Source organism: Hypomesus nipponensis, chromosome 6 (genome assembly GCF_054491055.1).
Source record: "Hypomesus nipponensis isolate SF chromosome 6, ASM5449105v1, whole genome shotgun sequence".
NCBI classification, from domain to species: domain Eukaryota; kingdom Metazoa; phylum Chordata; class Actinopteri; order Osmeriformes; family Osmeridae; genus Hypomesus; species Hypomesus nipponensis.
Genome location: NC_140366.1, coordinates 15,660,559 through 15,684,230, shown reverse-complemented (window position 1 = coordinate 15,684,230; position 23,672 = coordinate 15,660,559). Strand labels below are relative to the sequence as shown.

Here is a 23,672-nt window from a genome sequence, read left to right as displayed (position 1 = left end):
CAATATAATATTTCCAAAGCATAGGAAGCTATAGATACTAGATTCGATATTTACTATTATTAAAAAAAAAGCTCATCTTCTAGTGAAGATTTCAAACACAGAAGTTTGTTCAGTTAAATTAGTACAGCAGTATTGTGGATTTCTAGGATACTGCTTCTTGTATTCAGCAAAGACACCACAAATGATTCAGTAAAATGACAAAGAATAGTGTTGTTCACACTTCAAAAGAAAGCTTTAATTAGAAATAGTTATATACACACTGTATAATTAAATTAAACTTTATACAAATATTAAAATACTATCTTCACACCCATTGCAATGTACAGAGAAAACCATAAACTGAAAGCATTGAAATGCAGAGTCAAGACATGGACTTTTTTTCTATTTTTGTTATTTTTAGGGAAGCAGCACCGTACAACGGTGCTTAGGACGCAAAATTAATTCAAAAGCTTTGTTCTCCCCTCTGCATCCCTCAAATGCAACACTGCAGCAAAACAATGTAAGAAAATGTGAAATTGGTGGTGGTTTTAGGCGTTGCCATATCACAGTCACAAGAGATACCTCTGGGGTAGGGAAAAAAGAGATGGACAATCTTCGTGTCCAAAAAGAAAACATACAGAAAAAACACAACACAGTTTATGCATAGAAAAAAATAAAATAAAGTAAGGCCATTGGGAACAGAGTAAAACGCGAGTCAATATTGTAAAACAATACAGAGGGATTTATGATTACAAACAAAATAAAAATATTTAGACATAAAGGTCTAAGGCAACATTCTCAGTTTGCGTTCATGTAGCCGTTGACGATGCACAAATAACATGATGACGATCGCACCCTCAACGTCATTTGTTTGCCACAGTGACAAGCGCCAAACTAATATAAACAAGCACAGGGTTTGCTACGTCCATAACGCCATCCTCATCTTCTGATGCATGAAGAGAGGTTCCGTAAGCAGATGTGACATCAAATAAAACTGTCCTTGTTCAACGTTATAATAAAAGGGAGAAGAGGGGGGGGTTAACAATATTCGCGTACTACAACCAGTTGCAGTAGTGTCAATGATGATGATGGTACAGATTTGTAACTGAAACTCTTTTTTCAGCTGTGTGTGTGTGTGTGTGGGGGGGGGGGGGGGGGGGGGGGAGAAGCGGCATTAAAGTTGGTGACCGTGCCAAACAACATGTTGCCGTGTGGGGAAAAAAAGACCCATCCCTGATAAAACACCTGAAGGCGACACAGCCCTCTTCGGTCGCAAACAGTCGAGTTGTGTTCCTGCTGCCAGACAGCATGTCCAGGGAGAAGGCCAGATATACAACACAGTCCAGCAGTCCAGCCACACCCACGGCGAGCACAGCATCCTCTCACCAGGAGTATGGCTTGTGACAGAAATACAAGCACTTCTTGTATCGCCGCGGTGACACGGGGGCATGTGCTGGCCTGGCGCAGCAGCCGCGGGGGGGCTGCAGGCGTGCCCACTCCACCCTGGTCTGCCCACATGCAGCAGGGAGAGGGGATCATGCTGGGTTAGGAGAGGCCTGTCTGAGCCCATGCTTAGTGAACATGCAGTATACAGGACTAGCACACAGACCCTGGGGAACACTCACACCTCAACACTCCTTGTGCTCTACCTCAACACTTGAGGAGCAGGATTCACCATCGGTATCATCACCATCATTAATCATCATCAGCAATCATCATCATTAATCATCATCAATCGGATAAATGCATCTTCATTCTTGTCTTGCTAGTTGTGATTTGGAGATAAGCCTCAGTGAGTGCCTTTGTTCAGAGATACACATCAAGTGTGTACGACGTACAGTGATACATAGCCAACAGTACAAAAAACCCCCCAAAGAAACTTGACTCGAGTTATGTATGCTCATATACATATAGACTTTGATGCTCATATACATAACCACTTTAATGGCAGTCTGTCAAGAGGCCAGTCCTATAGCTGGTGTGTAGCGGGCAGCAGCCCTGCTGACCTGTGGGAGGACGAGCCAGCATCACAGGCTACAGGGGGCAGAGAGAGAGGCCGGGGTGGAGGAGGGGGGCCTAGACGTGGGCAGTAGATGTGGAGGACTCAGGCGAGGGTGGGGGGGGGGGTGGGGGGTGACAGTCGCTTTGCTGCGTTCAGAGGTCCCAGCTGAGGGGACAGTCGGCTTCCTTGTTGATACTGAGTGTGGCTGCTGAGGGGTTGTAGTTCACAGGGGAGAGGAGGGGGAGGAGCCACACTGTATCAGCAGAGAGGAGGGGGAGGAGCCACACTGTATCAGCAGAGAGGAGGGGGAGGAGCCACAGTCACACTGTATCAGCAGAGAGGAGGGAGACGCTGGAAGGGGCTTCAGGCTTCTTTCAACAGGGGAATATCTGCCGAGGAACAGAGGAGAGCACGTTACTGAAGGGTCAAGGTCTTGGCAGCTTTCAGCTACAGCACGCATGTTTGTTCTCAAGCACGCACGCACACACACACACACACACACACACACACACGCACGCACGCACGCACGCAGACACACACTGCACCTACCGTCAGAAAAGTCATCCACAGAAGTGACGGAGAGCAGGCTGTGCTGGTCGCTGCTCTCCGAGTCCCTGCGGAGGGGCAGGGGCGCGGCACACGCCCCCCCAGGGTGGTCTGCCAGCCAGGAGGAGGAGGAGGAGGGGGGGGGGGCCTGGTGGACTAGAACCGTCTCTGCGCGACAGGAGGAGGTGGAGGGAAGGCAGATCTCCGTGTCTTTGAGGGGAGCTCTGCTGGGGCCCTCCCCACCCTCGGCCCCCTGGGGCCCCTCGGAGAGGACGATCTGGACTCGGGACTCCTGGGGAGGGGGCAGGGACGCCCCCCCGCCACTGCCGTACACAGCCTCCTCGTAGGAGGGGAGAGCCACCTGGACCCCCTCCACCACCATGGAGGCTGGCTGGCCCGACACACCTTGCTCCCTCCTGGACACAGCGGACAAGGGAGAGAGGAATAAGGGAGCGGGGGAGAGAAAAGGGAGATGGGTGTATTTTTAATTGCATGCCACACAGTATTAGCGGTGGTGTGATGGGAGCTGGCCATCCCAGCAGAAGGGGTGTCAGGGTGATTCAAGTTCAACGTCAAGCCCTGGATCACAGGCCACCAAGCCTTCAGGCACACAACCTCATCAGCCCTGCTGCCATTCACCATTACATCTCTCTACTGACTGCTAGTCACATGACTGTGGCAGGGAAACATACAGGAGTGGCTAGGAGCAGCACTTGTAAAACCTGTTTTCAAACCACTTCAAATATGTATTCTATAACCTGACTAATAGATGGAAGTTTTGAAGGCTTGCCTGTATGTTGGGGTTGTGTGTGTGTGTGTGTGAGTGAGTGTCTCACCTGCTGTGGTGGAAGGACTTGAGTTTGGGTTGCAGCAGGACAAACAGGACCACCAGCAGCAGGATGAGAGCCACGGAGCTGGCGGTGGACGCCACGATGGAGAGAGCAGGCATGGCCAGCGGAGAGCGAGGCTCCTTGTCTGCAGACACACAGAGGGGTCAGACGAGAACCTCGTAGTTACACACATACTCCCCCCTCCCCTCCCCTCCCCTCCCCTCCCCTCCCCTCCCCTCCCCTCCCCTCCCCTCCCCTCCCCTCCCCTCCCCTCCCCTCCCCTCCCCTCCCCTCCCCTCCCTCACCTTGGCTAAGGCGACAGCTGATCTGCATGGGGGCGTCCCAGTCCCCGTTCTGGCAGGTGAGGAACTTGTAGTCTCCCTTCAGGGCGTAGCCCTCGTCGCAGAAGTACTCGATGACCGTCTTCTGGGAGAGCTGGTGGCATGGCGACGGGTGGCAGCGGTAGCCTCCGTTCTCCGGCTCTGTGGGGGGCATGCACACTGCGGAGAGGGAGACGCCTTCAGCTCAACCCAGCACCAGGGAGACCCGTAGGCCCGCTGTCAGACAGAGAGCTCGGGGGGGTGGGGTGGGGGGAGGTGGAGCGTGAGGTGTCCGTGGAGGGTCTTACCGTTGGTGCGGATGCAGCGGGGCGGCAGGTGGGACCAGGTCCCGGAGCTGGTGCAGGTGATGGAGGAGGGGCCGTCGGGGGCGTAGCCCGGCTCACAGCCGTACGTCAGCAGCGTGCCCGCGGGGAAGGAGCCCCGGTTAGCCTCCGTCAGGTTCATCAGGTCCCCATGCTGCACCCCGGCCGGCCGAGAACAGCCTGGACACACAGAGAGAGAGAGAGAGAGAGAGGGTTAGGACTGAGAGAGAGAGGAGGGTTAGGACTGAGAGAGAGAGGAGGGTTAGGACTGAGAGAGAGAGGAGGGTTAGGACAGAGAGAGAGAGGAAGGTTAGGACTGAGAGAGAGAGGAGGGTTAGGACAGAGAGAGAGAGAGAGGAGGGTTAGGACTGAGAGAGAGAGAGAGAGAGAGAGAGAGAGAGGAGGGTTAGGGCAGAGAGAGAGAGGAGGGTTAGGACAGAGAGAGAGAGGAGGGTTAGGACTGAGAGAGAGAGAGGAGGGTTAGGAATGAGAGAGAGAGGAGGGTTAGGACAGAGAGAGAGAGGAGGGTTAGGACAGAGAGAGAGAGGAAGGTTAGGACAGATAGAGAGAGGAGGGTTAGGATAGAGAGAGAGGAGGGTTAGGACAGAGAGAGAGAGGAGGGTTAGGACTGAGAGAGAGAGAGGAGGGTTAGGAATGAGAGAGAGAGGAGGGTTAGGACAGAGAGAGAGAGGAGGGTTAGGACAGAGAGAGAGAGGAAGGTTAGGACAGATAGAGAGAGGAGGGTTAGGACAGAGAGAGAGGAGGGTTAGGACAGAGAGAGAGAGGAGGGTTAGGACTGAGAGAGAGAGAGGAGGGTTAGGAATGAGAGAGAGAGGAGGGTTAGGACAGAGAGAGAGAGGAGGGTTAGGACAGAGAGAGAGAGGAAGGTTAGGACAGATAGAGAGAGGAGGGTTAGGACAGAGAGAGAGGAGGGTTAGGACAGAGAGAGAGCGAGAGAGAGAGAGAGGGTTAGGACTGGGAGGAGACAGCAGACCAGTAGTAAGGTAGGGGGAGGAGAGGGTGAACCAGAGGAGTACAACTCGTGAAGGGTAGGACAGGAAATGTTCCTGGAACACGTGTGTGCGTGTGTGGGACTGATGAAGTGAGCTCGAGTCATCTCCAATGTTCTCCATGAGCTCACCTCTGGTCTCCAATAACAAAGTGAGAGTGCTTCTGACACAGAGCCTTGACTCGACTCATTCAGCCCGAGCTGAATCCCACAAGGTAAACACTTAACCCCTCCACAGAAGGAGGGGAGAGCATACATAAAGCCCTCAGTCACCTGCAGCAGGATCCACTTTCCAATACTCGCCATGTCACGCGTTTGTGTGCGCGCGGTACTCACGGTACGAGGAAGTGCTGGTGTGTGCCAGAACATTCCCAGAGTCAACACACCCTTCTGCTGACGGCTACCATCAGGTGAGTGGAGCACCACCCCAGAAGGCTGCAGGTCTGAACTCCTCCAGTGCAGCCAGGCCGGGAGAAGCAGACAGGCCTCCTGCCTGTAGAGCCCCAGGTTCATGACTCCCTGGTGACCCGGCACTCAGGGAAGGCAGACAGAGCCCCTCATGGGATCCAGACCCCCTGCTCTGATCACAACCCCAGCCCTTCCCATGTTCCAGCCAAGTCCGGCCTGCTTGAGTGGTCTACAACGACCAACACACACACACACACACACTGTGCGTGAGTCTATGTGTATGCTGACGAGTGTCCCTCTGAAAAAAAAACTCTAATCACCAGGGGCAAGTGTGCCCCTAAGCTGTAATCGGGAGATTAACTGCAAACATGCTTATAAAGCACACAGTCTTGGCCCTGTGGTGCTGTGAGGATTCAGCCCCGAGAACCTCCGTCTGCCTGAGGATGTAGAACAGTGAACAGTGTAAGTAGACGGTCCAATATCCTGCTGTGAGCGTGCACACTCCAATAACCTGCATTAACGCCTTCCTCCACCTCCGACGACAACTGACACCTTGACCTAAGCCTCTTCCTCCATGATGCTGGAGTAGGGACGAGGTCTGGAGAGGTAGGGGAGGGCCGGATAGGCCTGTGGGGGTCTTGAGGCGGAGAATTGATGAGGGTATGCTGGGACTACGGCAGGAGACAAACCGCCCGGGGTGCAGAGGACTGAGTAGAGCTGGAGGATAATAACCTTTAACAGACTGATAAACGATGTGCAAGTCAGAGGAGGCCTCATAGCCTCCAATGGTTGGCAGCTCAGTGTTAATTTAATTCATAACATCAGCCAGAGTGCCAGGCTCTCCCTGGCTCACTTCACTGCTGCATGGCCCGGAGCTGGTAAACAAAGACAAGTCTGCTCAGACCAAAACCAACGAGTGCCGAGAGGGCAAATCAAACGGCCGCTGACAGTTAGATCAGAGTGGAATTCTAAACACTTGAACGAGGGTGGAGCTCTGGACAGAGGGAGGTGGGGAGAGGAGGAGAGCTCAGGCAGGGAGGGGGAGACGGGAACAGGGAGAGGAGGAGAGAGGGGGAGTCGGGCAGCAGGTTCTCTGAGCAGAGGCATGGACAGGTTGCGGCAGGTAGTCAAATGTTTCCAGGAGAGGTTCTGTACAACAACAATGGATAGAACACACACATACCATGGCAGAGGGAGGGGCTCATGATTACAGCCAGAGTCAACAACAGTTTATGATGTTAATGTAACTATGTGTGTTCAGGTAACTGTGTGTGTGTGTTTGTGAGAACAGTATCGAAAGTACAAAGTCACTCTTCACTGATTAACTGGTCAGCTTGCTGTTGGAAGGCGTTTCCAGGAGATGCAGGTAAGGATCTGTCCACCGCATACAGGCACCAACATCTACTAATGAAAACACAGCAGTGTCGCCTCTCTGAGTGGAGGCCTGTCCCATGCCTACAGACAGGATTGGATGACATTTCCACTGCAGCCCCCATCATTGGGCTCTAGTCATGCGGTTCCTCTGGCCCCTGTGGAGACAGGCCTGGGCAGGGGGGCGTTCAAATCCCCTCAACTCTTAAACTGTGCTCTCCAAATCTCCCGCCCCATCTGTCGCCAATGACAACGGGCTAAGAAAGGGATCGGGAGGGTGTGTGTGTGTGTGTGTGTGTGTGTTGGGGGGGGGATCTTAGGGTGAGGCAAATTGAAATTGTAATTATTCTTCATTACAAGCAGGGAGAGATCCAAAGCAGAGCAGATTATTCTACTGACGCCTTAAATCTGCAGCTGGTTAGAGGAGCTGATGGACAACAGAGCAGACAGAGGAGAGGGGATGGAGAGGAGATTAGACCAGCGAGGTAATGCCCTCTCTGCCTCTATCTGCTTGTAAATATGTTTTTGTTTCTTTGTTTGTCACCCTCTTAAGTCCATTGTTGTTGTTGTGTTGGGACAGAGGGTGTGTTTTGCTGTTCCATCCCTCTCTGGAAAGCTAATCCCCAGGATGTGATCCTGTGGTTCATGGCAGGACACCAGGGGAGAGGCTGAGAGCTGGCCCTCCTCCAGAGACTAGGGTGTGTGTGTGTGTGTGTGTCACTGCATTACCCTAGATCTCTCGTCCATATCTCGCTGTAGCAACATAAAACGTAGCTAATCTGTTCTGTCCCCGATAGCCACGCTAGGCGCAAGCTCTGGTTAAACCTATACGATGGAACCTGATATAATCCGTTTGTTGGGCTGGATGGCTTCCTCGTTCACAAACTGGGGGACTGCATCACACTCCGGGTCTGATATGAGAGAAAGTTCATTCAGTAGGAAGTACTAACACCAGGCCTGATACACGTTCTGTAGGGAGCCTGTCAGACAGGAGGCCTGATATCTGCATGTGTGATACTAGCCAGCTCTGTTTCCTCTGTGTACCGCGTTGAGCCGCCATGCTGAGACACACACACACACACACACACACACACAGCTCATGTTTCTGTCCACTCAGAAGACAGCTGGGGTCTGCCTGAGTCATGAGAGAAGAAAATATATAGCTGCCTGTCTCCTGGACAGGGCGAGGGAGGGAGAGAAAGAACAGAGAGAGAGAGAACAAGCTGTACAGGTTCTTCATGACACTGCTTCATCGACAGGACCGCAAGGAGAGGGCAGAGTGCTGTTGAGGAGAGAGTGGAAGTGAAGGAGAGAGGTAGAGAGGGTGAAGGAGAGGGGGAGTAAAGGAGAGAGGGGTGAAAGAGAGAGAGAGGGTGAAGGAGAGGGGGAGTGAAGGAGAGAGGGAGAAGGAGAGAGGGGGTGAAGGAGAGAGAGAGAGAGGGTGAAGGAGAGAGAGAGAGGGTGAAGGAGAGAGAGAGAGGGTGAAGGAGAGAGAGAGAGGGTGAAGGAGAGAGAGAGAGGGTGAAGGAGAGAGAGAGAGGGTGAAGGAGAGAGAGAGCGAGAGAGAGGGTGAAGGAGAGGGGGAGAGGCAGCAGGATTGTAAGCACATGCCTGAGCACACAGATGAAGGCTGCCATGATATGTGTTACAGCAGGGACGGCCTGTGTTACAGCAGGGACGGCCTGTGTTACAGCAGGGACGGCCTGTGTTACAGCAGGGACGCCCTGTGTTACAGCAGGGACGCCCTGTGTTACAGCAGGGACGGCCTGTGTTACAGCAGGGACGCCCTGTGTTACAGCAGGGACGGCCTGTGTTACAGCAGGGACGCCCTGTGTTACAGCAGGGACGCCCTGTGTTACAGCAGGGACGCCCTGTGTTACAGCAGGGACGGCCTGTGTTACAGCAGGGACGCCCTGTGTTACAGCAGGGACGCCCTGTGTTACAGCAGGGACGCCCTGTGTTACAGCAGGGACGCCCTGTGTTACAGCAGGGACGCCCTGTGTTACAGCAGGGCTAAATGATGTCACGCACGCACGCGCTGTGTGACACACTGCAGTTTGAAACCGACAGGTTGGAGAAATAGTTGTTTAACCTAAAACCTGATGGTTTACACACACACACACACACACACGTCAAAACACTTGAAGACAGTGCTCAACCGGAGCAAAAGGCTACACAAGGAACAACCCACACATGCATTCCACAAGGCTCAGGCTTCCTGTAGGCTTGCTCAATGTAACAACAGGCATCACATCCCCACTCATCCTGACCATAACTATATAAAGTCCGAGAACTGTGGGATATTCCTGACACACACAGACTTCCTGAAACTCAGCCAACGCACAACACTTCCCCAAACACTCAAGCCCCACCTCTACCCCCTCTCTTCCTCTGTCTCTGTGTCTCTCTCTGTGTGTCTCTCTCTGTGTGTCTCTCTCTGTGTGTCTCTCTCTGTGTGTCTCTCTCTGTGTGTCTCTCTCTGTGTGTCTCTCTCTGTGTGTGTGTCTCTCTCTCTCTCTGTGTGTGTGTGTGTGTGTGTGTGTGTGTGTGTGTGTGTGTGTGTGTGTGTGTGTGTGTGTGTGTGTCTCTCTCTCTCTCTCTCTCTCTCTCTCTCTCTCTCTCTCTCTCTCTCTCTCTCTCTCTCTCTCTCTCTCTCTCTCTCTCTCTCTCTCTCTCTCTCTCTCTCTCTCTCTCTCTCTCTCTCTCTCTCTCTCTCTCTCTCTCTCTCTCTCTCTCTCTCTCTCTCTCTCTCTCTCTCTCTCTCTCTCTCTCTCTCTCTCTCTCTCTCTCTCTCTCTCTCTCTCTCTCTCTCTCTCTCTCTCTCTCTCTCTCTCTCTCTCTCTCTCTCTGTCTCTGTCTCTGTCTCTGTCTCTGTCTCTGTCTCTGTCTCTGTCTCTCTCTCTCTCTCTCTCTCTCCACCCCCTCCTTCTCAACCTCTCCACCCCCCCCCCTCTGTCTCTCCACCCCCTCCTTCTCAACCTCTACACACACCCCCTCTCTCTCCACCCCCTCCTTCTCAACCTCTACACCCCCCCCCCTCTCTCTCCACCCCCTCCTTCTCAACCTCTACACCCCCCCCCCCCCATCTCCACCACTCTCCTTCTCTCTCTACCCCCCTCTCACCCTGTCTCTCCCATGCACCAGCATACACACACGGTTTCCGAACAGACACTAACACTCCCACTCCAACGCCCTTCCTGAAACGCCTGAATGCTTGAAACGAGAGGCCACGTGTACTGGTGTTATAGCTGTTTTGCTGTGTAGCCAAGGGCACACAGTCACAGATGTCAGAAGCCCACCCCTGAATAGGACATACACATCCAGACATCTATGGGGGTGAATATGCATGAGAGGCCAAATGGGGCCTCTATTGTCTGACCCGTGGCCCTGATACACACACACAAAAACACACACAGCCCCAGTAGTAGCAGATGGATGGACGTTGGACAAGGGGGGCAGGGGGAACCCCCTTCTGTCTCCCTCTCTCTTTATCCCTCTCTCTTTCTCCCTCTCTCTCTTTCTCCCTCTCTCTCTTTCTCCCTCTCTCTCTTTCTCCCTCTCTCTCTTTCTCCCTCTCTCTCTCTTTCTCCCTCTCTCTCTCTTTCTCCCTCTCTCTCTCTTTCTCCCTCTCTCTTTCTTTCTCCCTCTCTCTTTCTTTCTTTCTCCCTCTCTCTTTCTTTCTCCCTCTCTCTCCCTCTCTCTTTCTCCCTCTCTCTCTTTCTCCCTCTCTTTCCTGTGGACAGCTGGGAGGCAGACATTCCTTCCTCTCAGCTTTCAGAGCAAAACAAAGAGATCAGTCGGTTAGACCCCCCTTCCACACGCACATATACACACACACACACACACACACACACAATTTACATTACACACCATCAGCAAACTGCTAATCACAATCTTTTCTAAGCATAGTGTTTCCAAGAAGAACAGCAACAGTGAACATTGATGATTGAAGATGATTCTAGACAGGGGTCTTCCCATGACATTTGGTGTAGACCCATCGTTGTGTGAGTATGTATATACGTGTGTGTTGACATTAGAGGGGTGTCCTGCAGTCTCTCTCTCTCCAGGTGGTCCACACAAGGGTTTTTATGGAGCAGGCCCATGGGGAGGGGGGAGGGAGTTGACAAACATGACAAATGTCGCCTCTCAGCAGTGGAGCAGCCGCCCTGTGAACTTGTCCACCCTGCTCTGGCGCCCAGTACGGCTGGGCGGCTGATGTCACGGCCAGAGATAGCGCCTGAAACTAAGGAGGAAGTCTGCTTGTGTGTTAAACACTGTTCTGCAAGATGGGGAGGATATGATATGACACACACACACACACACCTCCATCCCTCTGCTCGATTTGAATACAACCAGGAAAGAGGACGACGACACCGGCCGTGCACACACACACACACACACACACACACGAGTCCCAAGCCCACATCCGTGTCCCTGTGCAGCTTGCCCTGGCGGATCCTCCACCATGTCAGGTATTGGTGAGAACACAGAGCTACTGTCCCTGGTCCAGATGGCCTGTGGATGACGGGGTTAGCATGGAGCCATGCCAGCTAATCTGTCAGCACGGGAACAACACCAGACAGGCTTCTGAGGGCCTGTCAGGCAGCAGGAGGCCTGGGTTGTTGCTGTGCTGTGACTGGAGGACTGGCCTCTACTGGACTGAAGGGCCAGGGTTGTTGCTGTGCTGTGACTGGAGGACTGGCCTCTACTGGACTGAAGGGCCTGGGTTGTTGCTGTGCTGTGACTGGAGGACTGGCCTCTACTGGACTGAAGGGCCAGGGTTGTTGCTGTGCTGTGACTGGAGGACTGGCCTCTACTGGACTGAAGGGCCAGGGTTGTTGCTGTGCTGTGACTGGAGGACTGGCCTCTACTGGACTGAAGGGCCAGGGTTGTTGCTGTGCTGTGACTGGAGGACTGGCCTCTACTGGACTGAAGGGCCAGGGTTGTTGCTGTGCTGGTGACTGGAGGACTGGCCTCTACTGGACTGAAGGGCCAGGGTTGTTGCTGTGCTGTGACTGGAGGACTGGCCTCTACTGGACTGAAGGGCCAGGGTTGTTGCTGTGCTGTCAGCTGTGAGTCTCTGGGGAAGGCAGGCTGCAATTCCTTTCCCAAGAACATGAACACCACATGGACACGACTGCACATGCCCAGCACAACCCTGACCGCCAGTCTGGTTAGGGGAGTGCATCTTTACACTCCTGCTCTGTTTCTGTGTGTGTGTGTCTACATACCATCACTTTTTCTTAATTTGATTGACTCAGATCGCCTGACAGACCTACAGAATTCTGTCCACAAGATGCTTTCATGAGTATAGGCCATGTCGAGGCTGCGTGTGTGTGTGTGATGTGTGATTGAGGGAGTGTCTGTTTGATCACTGCAATTGAATCATCTGCAGAAAAATGTTGGTTACTCATTGATAAGGACTTGAGTGTCTGTGAAAGTGTGTGGGTGACTGACAAAGAAAGAGGTTTTGCTTCAGTGGGAGAGAAAGGGGAAAAAAGATTGTTCTAGAAAGAAGAGCGACAGAAGACAGGAGAGTCTAGAGGTTATATTTAGCAGCTAATTAGCCGGAGTGATTCTGTCCTCTTCTCATTCTGCTGGTCTCAACATGAGGCTCTTAGGGAATCATTACGCTTCAGAAATCGACACAGACTGCTCAGTCCTGAACTCTGGTCTGGGCTCGCGTTCATAAACAAGCTAGGATGTGTCTCACAAAGTCCAGCTTTCCGATATGTCCCCTCCGGAACGAATGAGGTACCTGCGCACGTAGCTGATGTGTAGTTCTGATCGCAGCAGTTCCTCCCGACTCTCCCTGCTCTGCTTGGACTTTGACTAACCTTCCACCACACAGTACCTGTCCCCCCTGAAACCCACCACACAGTACCTGTCTACCCTGAACCGAGAGAAAGTCCCTCCCTCCCTCCCTCCCTCCCTCCCTCCCTCCCTCCCTCCCTCCCTCCCTCCCTCCCTCCCTCCCTCCCTCCCTCCCTCCCTCCCTCCCTCCCTCCCTCCCTCCCTCCCTCCCTCCCTCCCTCCCTCCCTCCCTCCCTCCCTCCCTCCCTCCCTCCCTCCCTCCCTCCCTCCCTCCCTCCCTCCCGCAGTGTCTGCCTCCCTCCCGCAGTGTCTGCCTGCATTGCAGTGCCCTTTTTCTGCACCAGGTCATTTGTAGGCCCTTTGTAGCCTTGATTGGCTGTGAGACAAAGACATTCCCAGGAAGCAGAGTGGCTGGGTAGCTCCCTGAGGTGATAAACACACACCAGGTAATGGCAGCACAAGACAGATCTATTTAGTTCCAGACTGATTCTAATGGCTGTGGTCTCACCTGCCCTCCTGTCCGAGAGCAGAAAGAAAAGAGAGAGAAAGAGCGCAGACATCACGCTGGTTTCAAGACCCTACACACACACACACGCGCGCACACACATAGCTGCTGCCTTAATGATGTAGCTAGAGCAGAGTGGAGCTGCAGCTTTGTATGGTTTTGGGCTGAGGCATCCAACACTTCTAAAGGCCCTCTTTGTTCTCCCGTTTCAGAAGGAGCCAGCAGCCAACAGGCTGGTCCACATCTTCTCCCTGTCCACAGGCCACATGGCCGCATGTCCACAGGCTGCATGGCCGCTCTCTAGGGGGCTGCTCAGAACAGGCAAAATACATAAAGAAACATGCCCTCTGCTCTACAGAACCCCGGCCTATTGAGCAAACTGTGAGAACAAGCTTCACCGCGGTGCGTGGGTTTCCTCTGAGCTTAGATAGTGTGTGAATGTGTGAGCGAGCGAGCACGAGCGTGAGAGTGAGAGAGAGAGAGAGAGAGAGAGAGAACAACAGCAGCCAGCCACCACTTTCACAGCCTGTGCTCCGGTAAACGATCCCAGAAGTAGGGCAAGGCTCGTTCTGACATGTTCCTTTGTGGTCATAGCCCTGACGTAAGACGAGCAGCCCAGTCTTTCATTACTGACAAGGGACTTTTATTTTGCGACCAGAATGTCAAGGAAATATGCCCTCACACCCTCTGGTTAGTCAAACAAAGGTGAAGAACAAACGTCACCACAACAAACGACTCGGGCTGTGTGATAGTCGTCAGGAACGAGTGAGTGCTCGTTGTTGGGCTGACAAAGAACCGAAGGAAAGAAGGAAGTGAAGCCAAGTTTCATCAGAACAAACCCGTCTTTGATACAAGGGAAACATCTCCTGCAGCTCGCTCTCCCTCTTCCCCTCTCCTGCTAGTCCTCCATCTCCCTTTCTTTACTTTGTTTAGCACTGAGCAGTTTCCTGTTCTCACAGTGACACGCACACATCACGTTGCAGACAAACACACACACACACACACACACACACACACACACACACACACACACACACACAGTGAGTGGTTCTGTTTGAGATTACTGACGAGCACGGTTCTCTCCAGCAGTATTTCCTGTGCCAGTTGAACTGTATCAGGGACACACCGTTTAGGTTCTGTTTGTGCACGCGCGCACACACACACACACACACGATTTTCAACCCCAGGTTCCTAGTGACGTCAGGCTGTCATCAGCATTCAAGTGTTCCTAATACCTTGAGGAACTGAAGTCCCTCTGCTTCACTTCTCCCTTCTCCCTGTCTGATTGTCTGTGAACATTGCCTCCTCAGTGATTATTTAGTTCTAGTTTTTCTCCCCTCTCAAGAGGCTTTGGGGAATGTCCCCTTGTGTTCTGAGAGTTCAGGTTAGCCATCAGTGCTTCTCTGTTTGAGAACACGGCACACACAGGTGATCTGAACCAGAAGAACACAGTGTAAGTGGTTGTGTGTTTCTAAAAAGGGAAGTTAATTTGTGGTACAGAGGCTAGACCTTTTAGCGGCGTCTAGTTACAGAACGGTTCCTGTTTCTGCTTCCTGTTTCACCAGGCCCTCTGCTACCTGCTGGAGCCCAGTGTTGCGCTGCATTACCGCACCAGTGTTCCTTCTGCTGTTCAGGACCTGTCTCAGCCTCTGTCAGGAGTGATGGAATTGGATCATTTCATATTCATAGAAATTTCCAGAACAATCTCCAACCCCTTTATGACCTGGGATTATCCGTTTGAATTATGCATCGGCAGAAGAGCGCGGGGGGGAGGGGGGGAAGCTATCCTGATCAAGATCACCGAGAACAGAGTCTCCATACAGACAATGATGTGCTCCTCATCAGGGATGGCAGGGGTGTCGCCATATCTATCCTCCCTGCTTGGGCCGCTCTCAGGGGGGTGGGAGGGAGCACACACACACACATACACAATCATGAACACACAGCACTCTCACACACACATATACAATAACACACACACACACACATGGCTAGCATCTTGATGGAGAACATTAGGAATGCGCACACCACATACAGAGACTGTCCACACGCTGCACGTGGCCAGGCAACCGAGGACACGGTCCTCACGCAACCTAGCACCAGCGCTGCCTGTGGACGGAGGTGGAGCCAGTGTGTGTGTGTGTGTGTGTGTGTGTGTGTGTGTGTGTGAGAGAGAGAGAGAGAGAGAGAGAGGGAGAGACAGAGGGAAAGAGAGAGAGAGACAGAGGGAGAGACAGAGGGAGAGAGAGAGAGACAGACAGAGGGAGGGAGAGACAGAGGGAGAGAGAGAGAGAGAGAGAGACAGACAGAGGGAGGGAGAGACAGAGGGAGAGAGAGAGAGACAGACAGAGGGAGAGAGAGACAGACAGAGGGAGAGAGAGACAGACAGACAGAGGGAGAGAGAGAGATGGAACGTGAGCGAAGCGAGTCCTGCTAAGCTCAGACTCAAGCGTTACGTAAGGACCATACGGGAGAAGACTCTGTACAGTCAGAACCCACTGTAGCCACGCATGCACACACACACACACACACACACACACAGAGAGGGTTGTGAAAGCACTTGAGGTGTGTTATTTTCAGGGGTTCGCATTAACAAGGAAAATCAATTAAAAAGCTTAGAAAAACACCCGAGGCCGCTATCGCACGACACACCCTTCTGAACACACACACACACACACACACACACCTCGTGTCCGTCTGCTTGCCTCGGCAAGGACATCTGGCAGCATTCACAAGCTGGCTGTGTGTGTGTGTGCGTGCACACGTGGGAGTGTGGGGGAGGGGTCTGAAACAGCAGAGGAGAGACTGAAGGAGAGAAAGGAAAACTGGCAGCAATGACGGAGTTCAAACAGTAGGTCTACACATCACCAGTCCTGTACTTTTCTATGGAAAGAAGGGAAAAATATGCATTTTTCTTGATACTCAATTATCCGTAATCTTTTAACAGATTAACAGGTTTTGTTTCTCACACATATTGCTAGGATCTAGCAGAGACGAGAGCTGGCCGTTATGGAAGCCTTGTGACATGACCGTGACTGAGGAGCAACCATCTCCTCAATAACTCACCACATTCTCCCAAGTTCTGTGGTTCGTTATTGGTGTGAATGGACTCCAAGGACTGATTGCTTATTGGGCAGGCTGTGAAAGCAGAAACCTGACCACTGTCCCAGGAGGAAATCAAATCTAATCCAACTAACTGACCACGCTGAATCCAAACACAACCTCAATCAATTTTGAGAGGGAGAGAGAGGGATAGAGAGAGAGAGAGAGAGAGAGAGAGAGATAGAGAGAGGCACGTTAAGTACAGTATGTTGTGTTTGTGTGTTTGGGTGTTCTTACCTGACGCGTGGACATGTGGCACCAGGGTGATGAAGAGGAGGAGGAGGAGGGTGGAGGCAGCCAGTCTGAGGGCTGACGAAGAGGAAGATGCTAAAGACAGGGCTCTCGTCTCACAAGCTACCATTCCATTGCACATCTTTTCCCCCCGCGACCAGCTAGAGTCCTCTACAGATTAACCTGCGGAGGGAGAGAGAGAGAGGGAGATTACTATCAACATTCAACAAGATTACACAACTCACATAAGATACTGCGAACGAAAGAAGAGAGAGAGGGAGGGAGACAGAGTGAATGTGTGTGTCAGTTACACACAATGTCACAGGGAAACTCCTGATCCAGTTGGACGGCCTGCTGCTCTAGTTTAGTGGATGACAGTGTATCCATCTCCTTGCCTGTGATGAGAAGCTTACTAGGGTTCAGACAGAGGTCCACCACGACCCCCAGGCCAGACATCCGAACAGGGAACATCACACTGAGACCCATCAAGTCCAGCACCATTGGCATGCTCCTTCCTCTGATCCCATCCTCTGTGGATCTGTCATAACATCCATATCACTGACCAAACAAAGCAGATATTACACACCATGGATGCCGCCGCGGGGAGATCAGCTCACGCTGAGATGCCGGGGAAAAGTGGCCGTGAGAACCGGAGAACGGGGGGGGGAGGGGGGGGAGATAAACAGTGCAGGGAGCAGAGAGGACCCACAGAGAGAGAGGAGGAGGAGTCCCGTATCCCAGGCAAGGACTCAGAGGGGAAATGAACAGTTGGGTTTTCCAGAAACATCTGGGAGGACAGAGAGGGTGGGAGAGGAAGAGAGAGAAAGAATGATCTGAAGACTTACAGTAAAGTCCCACCCCCCCTCCTCTCCACACACACACACACACACACACACCACTTCCCTACACCACCAACTCTCAGATAGCAACAGAACATGAAAAGCACAGTGCTAACTGCATTTAGCCCCAACAAAACTCTGCTCACTTTCCAAAACTGACAAGGAGCTGGACACACACACACACACACACACACACACACACACACACACACACACACACACACACACACACACACACACACACACACACACACACACACACACACACACACACACACACACACACACACACACACACACACACACGATCATTAGACAAATGAGATCCAGGTGCACAGGCTTGATTGCTTAGCGAGAGCTGCTGATATATTAGTCAGCAGTAGCAGGCTGGATCAACTGTAGGCCTGCCCCAGGAGGTAGCCTGGTTCCAGCACAGCTCGACAGAGGAGGCAGGAGCCTGACTGAGGCCTTTCTGCAGTACAGCAGCTGAATCATTATTTAATTTTTCTAATTCTGAATCAAGCAGTTTTTCTTCAGCCCTGCCACACACTGCGTAGGCCCTCAAACACACACAAACACACACACACTATATTGCGTACCACTTAACAATCACCTAGCAGAGGTTTTTCTTTACAGGAGCTGCAATCACTTGGCAGCAGGATTGATCGAACGCAGTACCCAGTCACCTTTCCCGCTCCCCCGGCGTGGGGAGAGACGAGCACCAGCAGACGGCCAGCGGGCTGCTGGGAGAGTGACGCAGGGCCGGGCGTTTGGCAGGACACCCAGGGCGGTGCCGCGTGCCAACGGGCGGAGCGTCGCAGAAGGCACCAGACGCTTGACCAACAGACACAATCACAAGCCCCCTCGTCGTCATGACAACGCGGCGTATGACGGCGCACGCCGCAGGCCTCCGATTACACAGATGGTTCTAGGGTTGACGTCCTCCGGTTCAACGGTAAAACGTCCCTCCAACAACAAGTACAAAGCAACGACAAGAAATGGAGGGCCGAGTCAGGGCTATGTCTTTTATTAGTGCACAAAGTCATTTGACCTTAGTTCTGACTAGATTACTGGCCTATTGTTCACCTTCTGCATTAGTGACGGTTAGAATTGAATAAACTAATGGGAGGCTAGTAACACGTCAACAACAGCACAGTTCTTAATCTGTGACCCACTAGGACACTTACAACAGCCTAGCATTCAAACAACCTAAGCTGTAATCAAATCATTGGAATTACCTCCAAGCTGGAAAACATTCCTACTCAAGAGCTCAAACAAACTGTAAAAAAAAAAAAGTCTAAAGGTCCTTTTACCAGGAAGTTACGTGGAGGATTCATTGGAAATGAGATCAACGGAACATCTAGGGGTGATTTCTTATTCAGAACCAGAAGGAATCCTGGCGATAGGGACGTTCTGGCATGTCGTTTTGGTGTCTAGTTGTTGAAGAGAACAACAAGTGCCGAAAACGACCCTTCTCACATTTAATTGCAGATTTTAAAATCATCTCCATCTGGACCAAGTTCAGAATGTGTTTGAAGTAAAGACATCTCTAGTACCCCATCATATCTAGCCTATCTGAGATCAGCCAACATCTTATGTTGGTATAACATGAGCCACAAAAAAAAAAAAAAAACTTAAGTCAAAATAATCTTGTTTACCATGGAAATTAACTTTGTAATACAGCCAGTAGATTTGACAACATCTCTCTTAAGACAATGCTCTCAGCTTCTTAAAGGGAAGTGGAAGAGAAGAGGGGCAAGGACTTGGATCAGCTAGGGAAAGAAATATGCAACTCCCACTAGAGCCGCCTGCCATCAAGCCAGCTAGACATCCAGCCAGCCAGCCAGCCATGCAGCCAGCCATGCAGCCAGCCATGCAGCCAGCCACTGCAGTTTGTCAGCTGCTCAGGGCTGCTGGAGCTCAAAGGGAGTTGGGGAGAGCAGGCGTACATGTGCATGGGAACAGAGGGGTCTCAGTGTGCCAGGGAACCGCCGTGAAGAGATTGCCATCTGATAGGCCTGTGCTGCTAATGCCTTCAGCTTCTGGTGGGAGAGCCGGCCTGGGGTGGAGTGAGGCTGGGGCTGAAGGGAGGCTGGGGCTGAAGGGAGGCTGGGGCTGAAGGGAGGCTGGGGCTGAAGGGAGGCTGGGGCTGAAGGGAGGCTGGGGCTGAAGGGAAGCTGGGGCTGAAAGGAAGCTGGGGCTGGGATAATTACGTAGAGGGAGCGAGGTTGGGAGGAGAGCCTAGAGGGGCAACGCATATTCGCACAAAAAAGCCCTTTGTTACGAAGCATTATAGTGTTAAACCCTGCAGGGGCATCCCTCTGAGCTGCTACTGAGGGAGAAAGGTTGCAAAACAGAAAATAGTCAGAGACACAGATCCCCAGTGCTGAGAGTTCAGCCATGCTATAAAGTCAAGTCCTGCAAGGATAACTCTCACATGGCCATGAAGCTACCCTTATTCACTTAGATACATTACTGAATTCCGTCAGTAGTACAGTGTAAACTGAATCGTTTTGAAAGTAGGATACGGGAAATAAGGGTAGCCTATTTCCCTAATTGAATTATTGTCAATGTCGTCTTTATCGAGAATGCAAAGTAAAATCATTATTTTAATTTACGTAACTTAAACCCAGCCTAGAGAAAAGTTCTGGGGAATTTAAGTACTGCAGCCTGCATGTTAAGTCATGTTCCAGTCTACCTTAGTAAGCTATAGGAAAACGACCAGAACTACTGACAAAAAAAGACCAATGTGTCCTAATATTGTCTATCACACGATCTTAGAGAAGACCTATATAAACAATAAGTTGTCTAGACTGGTACAAATGTAAATAGCAAATGCCATCACAACACCAAATGCTGACCGTCACACGCGCCGACACGTGCAACTGTTCAGCGAGCTATTTAAACAAAGACTGCAAGACTGTCTGACTGTACATACACACAGCCTTAACGCCACTGGATGACAAAAAGGAAACGGTCAAATAGAAGCCATACCTATAGTAATATGGCTGAGAGAATCACTTTCTCATTACACACGGGGTAGGTAAAAGTGAATATAATAGTTACTAATAGGTGACACTGCGATTTATCGGTAAACATTCCAATATCGCGAAAATGTCAATTGCGTGGAATACGTAGTGGGCCTATTGGAACACAGTTCATACGATGCGACGGCTCACATGAAAATATACAACTTAAGTACTGTGTAATGTTGATAGTAGTTGTTGAGCAAATATGCCAGTATGCTACAGTTTTACGTTTATTATTACATTAACGACCTTGTAGAATCCTGGACAGAAAGACAGAAGGCTACAATACTTGTCACGGACGGAGACGATTAAGCTTCTAGACAGTCGGTTCCAGAAAAGTATTGATAATCTAGGTTAAGCTACAAGCTAGATCCTGACCAATCCTCCTCAGTGTCAGCATTACAATTTGAACATGTTTCATAAAGATAAAAAGGGGCCCAAGGACACAGAGGCAGGATACTTCACTCACTGACAAGCCTACCCGTCCCTGCCAAAGCTACTGAGCTAGTGCCTGGTCGGTGAACTGCTTGGCTTGCAAAAATATAATAGACTTACCAATGTAAAGGAAGCCAGCAAGCCCTCCCCTTGTTGCTCACTTTCGGAACATTAACGCGAATGTTTAGAAATTCAGGCGATATACAGTTTGAGATAATTTTTTAGCGGTTCGACGTCTGTCAGCGCTGTTGTTCTTTTCCCCAGCTTGCCAGTTCTTTATTTGAGGTAAGCGGAAACACTGAGCGAATTCTACCAGCTGCCTCGCTTTCGGACGGTCTCCATGGAAACTATGGATCAGTCTCGATTGTTGTAAGTCCGACCTTGACTTGTCTCCTTCACGTTATGTCTGTACGGCCTCCTTCATTGGACGAAATTCGTCACAGGTTCCGCCCTCTGCCGTTTCCTCGAATAAAACGAAGGTTTTTTTTTTATGTCAACGGGACTGCAAATAGGAATAGACACAGAGGACAATATAACCTGAAGGTGGCAGTAATGCAACTACGTGATTAACTCAAAAGAAGAAGAATGCAACGACGTGGACGCAAACTAACGTAAAAACTTCAGAAATGCAATTTCAGAGCGCTTTACGTTTACTTAAAGTGACATCTAAAGCGTTTTCACTAATAACAATGCGTTCGACATCACGTCAAGTATGCATGCAAATTCGTCCAGGCCCTCGCTCTTTCTTTGACGAGACTTTGGAGGTGAAAGTGGAGGGACTTGCACCACAACAGCAAGTGGAGTTGAGATCAAGGTTGACTGACCACAAAGGGGTCGTCTTCAAAGCGTCTTCAGTGTACATTGCAGATGCAACCGGGCAGGTGGATGTATGTACCTCCCCCTCGTTGAGCGGGACCTACACCGGTGTCGAGCCTATGGGTTTGTTTTGGTCCATGGCGCCCGAGACCCCGCACAAAAAACTGTTTATTAAGACTGCTTCGAGTCCTATACTTGTCAACATAGATGCCCTCAGCAATACTGGTGAAGTCTTGGCTTCAGAGACGAGCGAAAGGCAGTTCATGATAGAGGGCATGCGTAGGATACCACTGAAGGAGGACAAAGTTCGAGGAGTCCTGTTTCTGCCACCGGGTAAGGCTGTGTACAAGTAGCTCCCTAACCCACATAAAACATTTAGTACGCATAGTAACAACAGTTTCTTCAAACAACTATTCTCTCTCTCCCTCTCTCTCCTCTCTCTCCTCTCCTCTCCTTTCAGGGGAGGGTCCCTTCCCAGGAGTTGTGGATATATACACACTAGGAGGTGGTCCCTGTGAAGCACGAGCCAGTCTGCTGGCAAACAAAGGCTTTGTGGTCCTGGCCCTGGCATATTATGGATATGAAGACCTGCCCAAAATTGTACCCAAGAAATTTGACCTGGAGTACTTTGAAGCAGCAGTAGCTTTCCTTGGAGGACATCCACTGGTTAGTGCAGTACATACCATGACTAGTTTCCATAGACAGACATTTTTCAAAGCTATGCTTTTTGATTCCTACTTCTATTTTGTCTAAGCAATGCTGCTCTCTAGTGGTGGGTTTGTTTTTCACAAAATCAACTTTCTGTTTGTTTAGGTCCAAGGTCCTGGAATAGGTGTCATTTCAATCTCCAAAAGTGGAGATTTGGCACTGTCAATGGCATCATTTCTGTCTAAAATCTCAGCAACAGTATTTATCAATGGCTGCAATTCACCTGTCTTGTCCTCATTGCATTACAAAGACATTATCATCCCTTACTTGGCACCTGTGTTAGAGAACATCACCGTTACACCATCTGGTATTATTGACGTCCGCGATGCCCTTCCAGACCCCATGGCGACAGAGAAGACCCGGAAGTCTGTGATCCCTGTAGAACGTGCCAGTTGCCAGTTCCTCTTTGTTGCCTCAGAAGATGACAGGAACTGGAACAGCTGCCTCTTTGCAGAGCAGTCTGCAGCGAGACTGAGAGACTGTGAAAAAGATAACTTTGAGTTGGTGAGGTATCCCAATGCAGGGCATTTCCTGGAAGTGCCCTTCATGCCCCATTGCCCATCTGCCTTCCATGCTGCAGTGGGTAAAGATGTGATGTTTGGGGGGCATCCAAAAGCTCATTCAGAGGCACAGTTGGACCTGTGGAGCAGAGTCCAGAAGTTCTTCAGGAAGCATCTAGAAAACCAGACACACAGCCAGAAAGCTATGCTATAACACATAAGTGCTATAATACATATGTGCCTTTGCCATCAAATCAAATTTTAACATCAAACATGAACATAAACAACATAACTAGTCAAAGCACTGTCAGTAACATCATTTAAAATGCTTCGCACAATATCTAGCAAGCTAATGAGGGGGAAAAAATCAATTATGGAAACACCATTTAAATGAAGCTTCATGAATTCACAAGGCGAGGTGAGTGTCTCTTAACCTGAACGAACACCTCTATAGATAAGAGGCAGAGGGAGTCTAGGTGAAGGCTCTTTTATCATACAAGTGGACAGCCTTTGGAGAGTATGCAATGGTTCTCAAACCATTCTGTGGTAGCTGTAGCTGTAACAACTTCAGTCTGACAATTTAATGAGCCATTGATTTATTTCAATTTTTTTCTCCAAAAGATTATCAGTGTGTTGTATTACTTTTTATCAGTTATTTTGTGTCAGGCCTGGAATTGACTAACTTTTCAAAACAAATTAACATAAAAGGAGAACAATTCAAATAAAAGTATGCACTTACCCCAAAAACACATAGGAGAGACATGGAAATGGTTGGAAAAAAATATTGTTTGTAATTTAAAAGTAAAGTTGAATCACAAAAGTCTCAGAAAATTTGTTCAATTAGGGGTTCACATATTGGACCAGGATTGTAACCTGACCTGTCATAGGGAGAAAATTCATCTTAC

General features: G+C 50.6%; 2 protein-coding genes across 4 annotated transcripts; one reads left to right on the top strand and one right to left on the bottom strand.

Moving 5' to 3' along the window:
• Window positions 1-207: 207 nt before the first annotated feature.
• On the bottom strand, window positions 208-21,003 carry susd6 (sushi domain containing 6). 2 transcript variants are annotated; one of them, XM_084699873.1, is made up of 7 exons: window positions 20,864-21,003; window positions 16,447-16,623; window positions 3,986-4,180; window positions 3,663-3,857; window positions 3,364-3,502; window positions 2,531-2,943; window positions 208-2,370 (listed from the first exon to the last, which is right to left on the bottom strand). In XM_084699873.1, the coding sequence occupies exons 2-7, from the start codon at window positions 16,580-16,582 to the stop codon at window positions 2,345-2,347; spliced, it is 1,104 nt and encodes a 367-aa protein (XP_084555999.1). In that variant the 5' UTR covers window positions 16,583-16,623; window positions 20,864-21,003; the 3' UTR covers window positions 208-2,344. The 2 variants fall into 2 exon arrangements, with proteins under 2 accessions (XP_084555999.1, XP_084556000.1); XM_084699874.1 differs by lacking the exon at window positions 20,864-21,003 and adding an exon at window positions 16,756-16,954.
• Window positions 20,154-23,587, top strand: acot20 (acyl-CoA thioesterase 20). 2 transcript variants are annotated; one of them, XM_084699871.1, is made up of 4 exons: window positions 20,154-20,318; window positions 21,008-21,892; window positions 22,020-22,225; window positions 22,373-23,587. In XM_084699871.1, exons 2-4 carry the CDS (start codon window positions 21,370-21,372, stop codon window positions 22,979-22,981), a joined length of 1,338 nt encoding a protein of 445 aa, XP_084555997.1. In that variant the 5' UTR covers window positions 20,154-20,318; window positions 21,008-21,369; the 3' UTR covers window positions 22,982-23,587. The 2 variants fall into 2 exon arrangements, with proteins under 2 accessions (XP_084555997.1, XP_084555998.1); XM_084699872.1 differs by lacking the exon at window positions 20,154-20,318 and having other exon boundaries at window positions 21,010-21,112; window positions 21,256-21,892.
• Window positions 23,588-23,672: the final 85 nt, after the last annotated feature.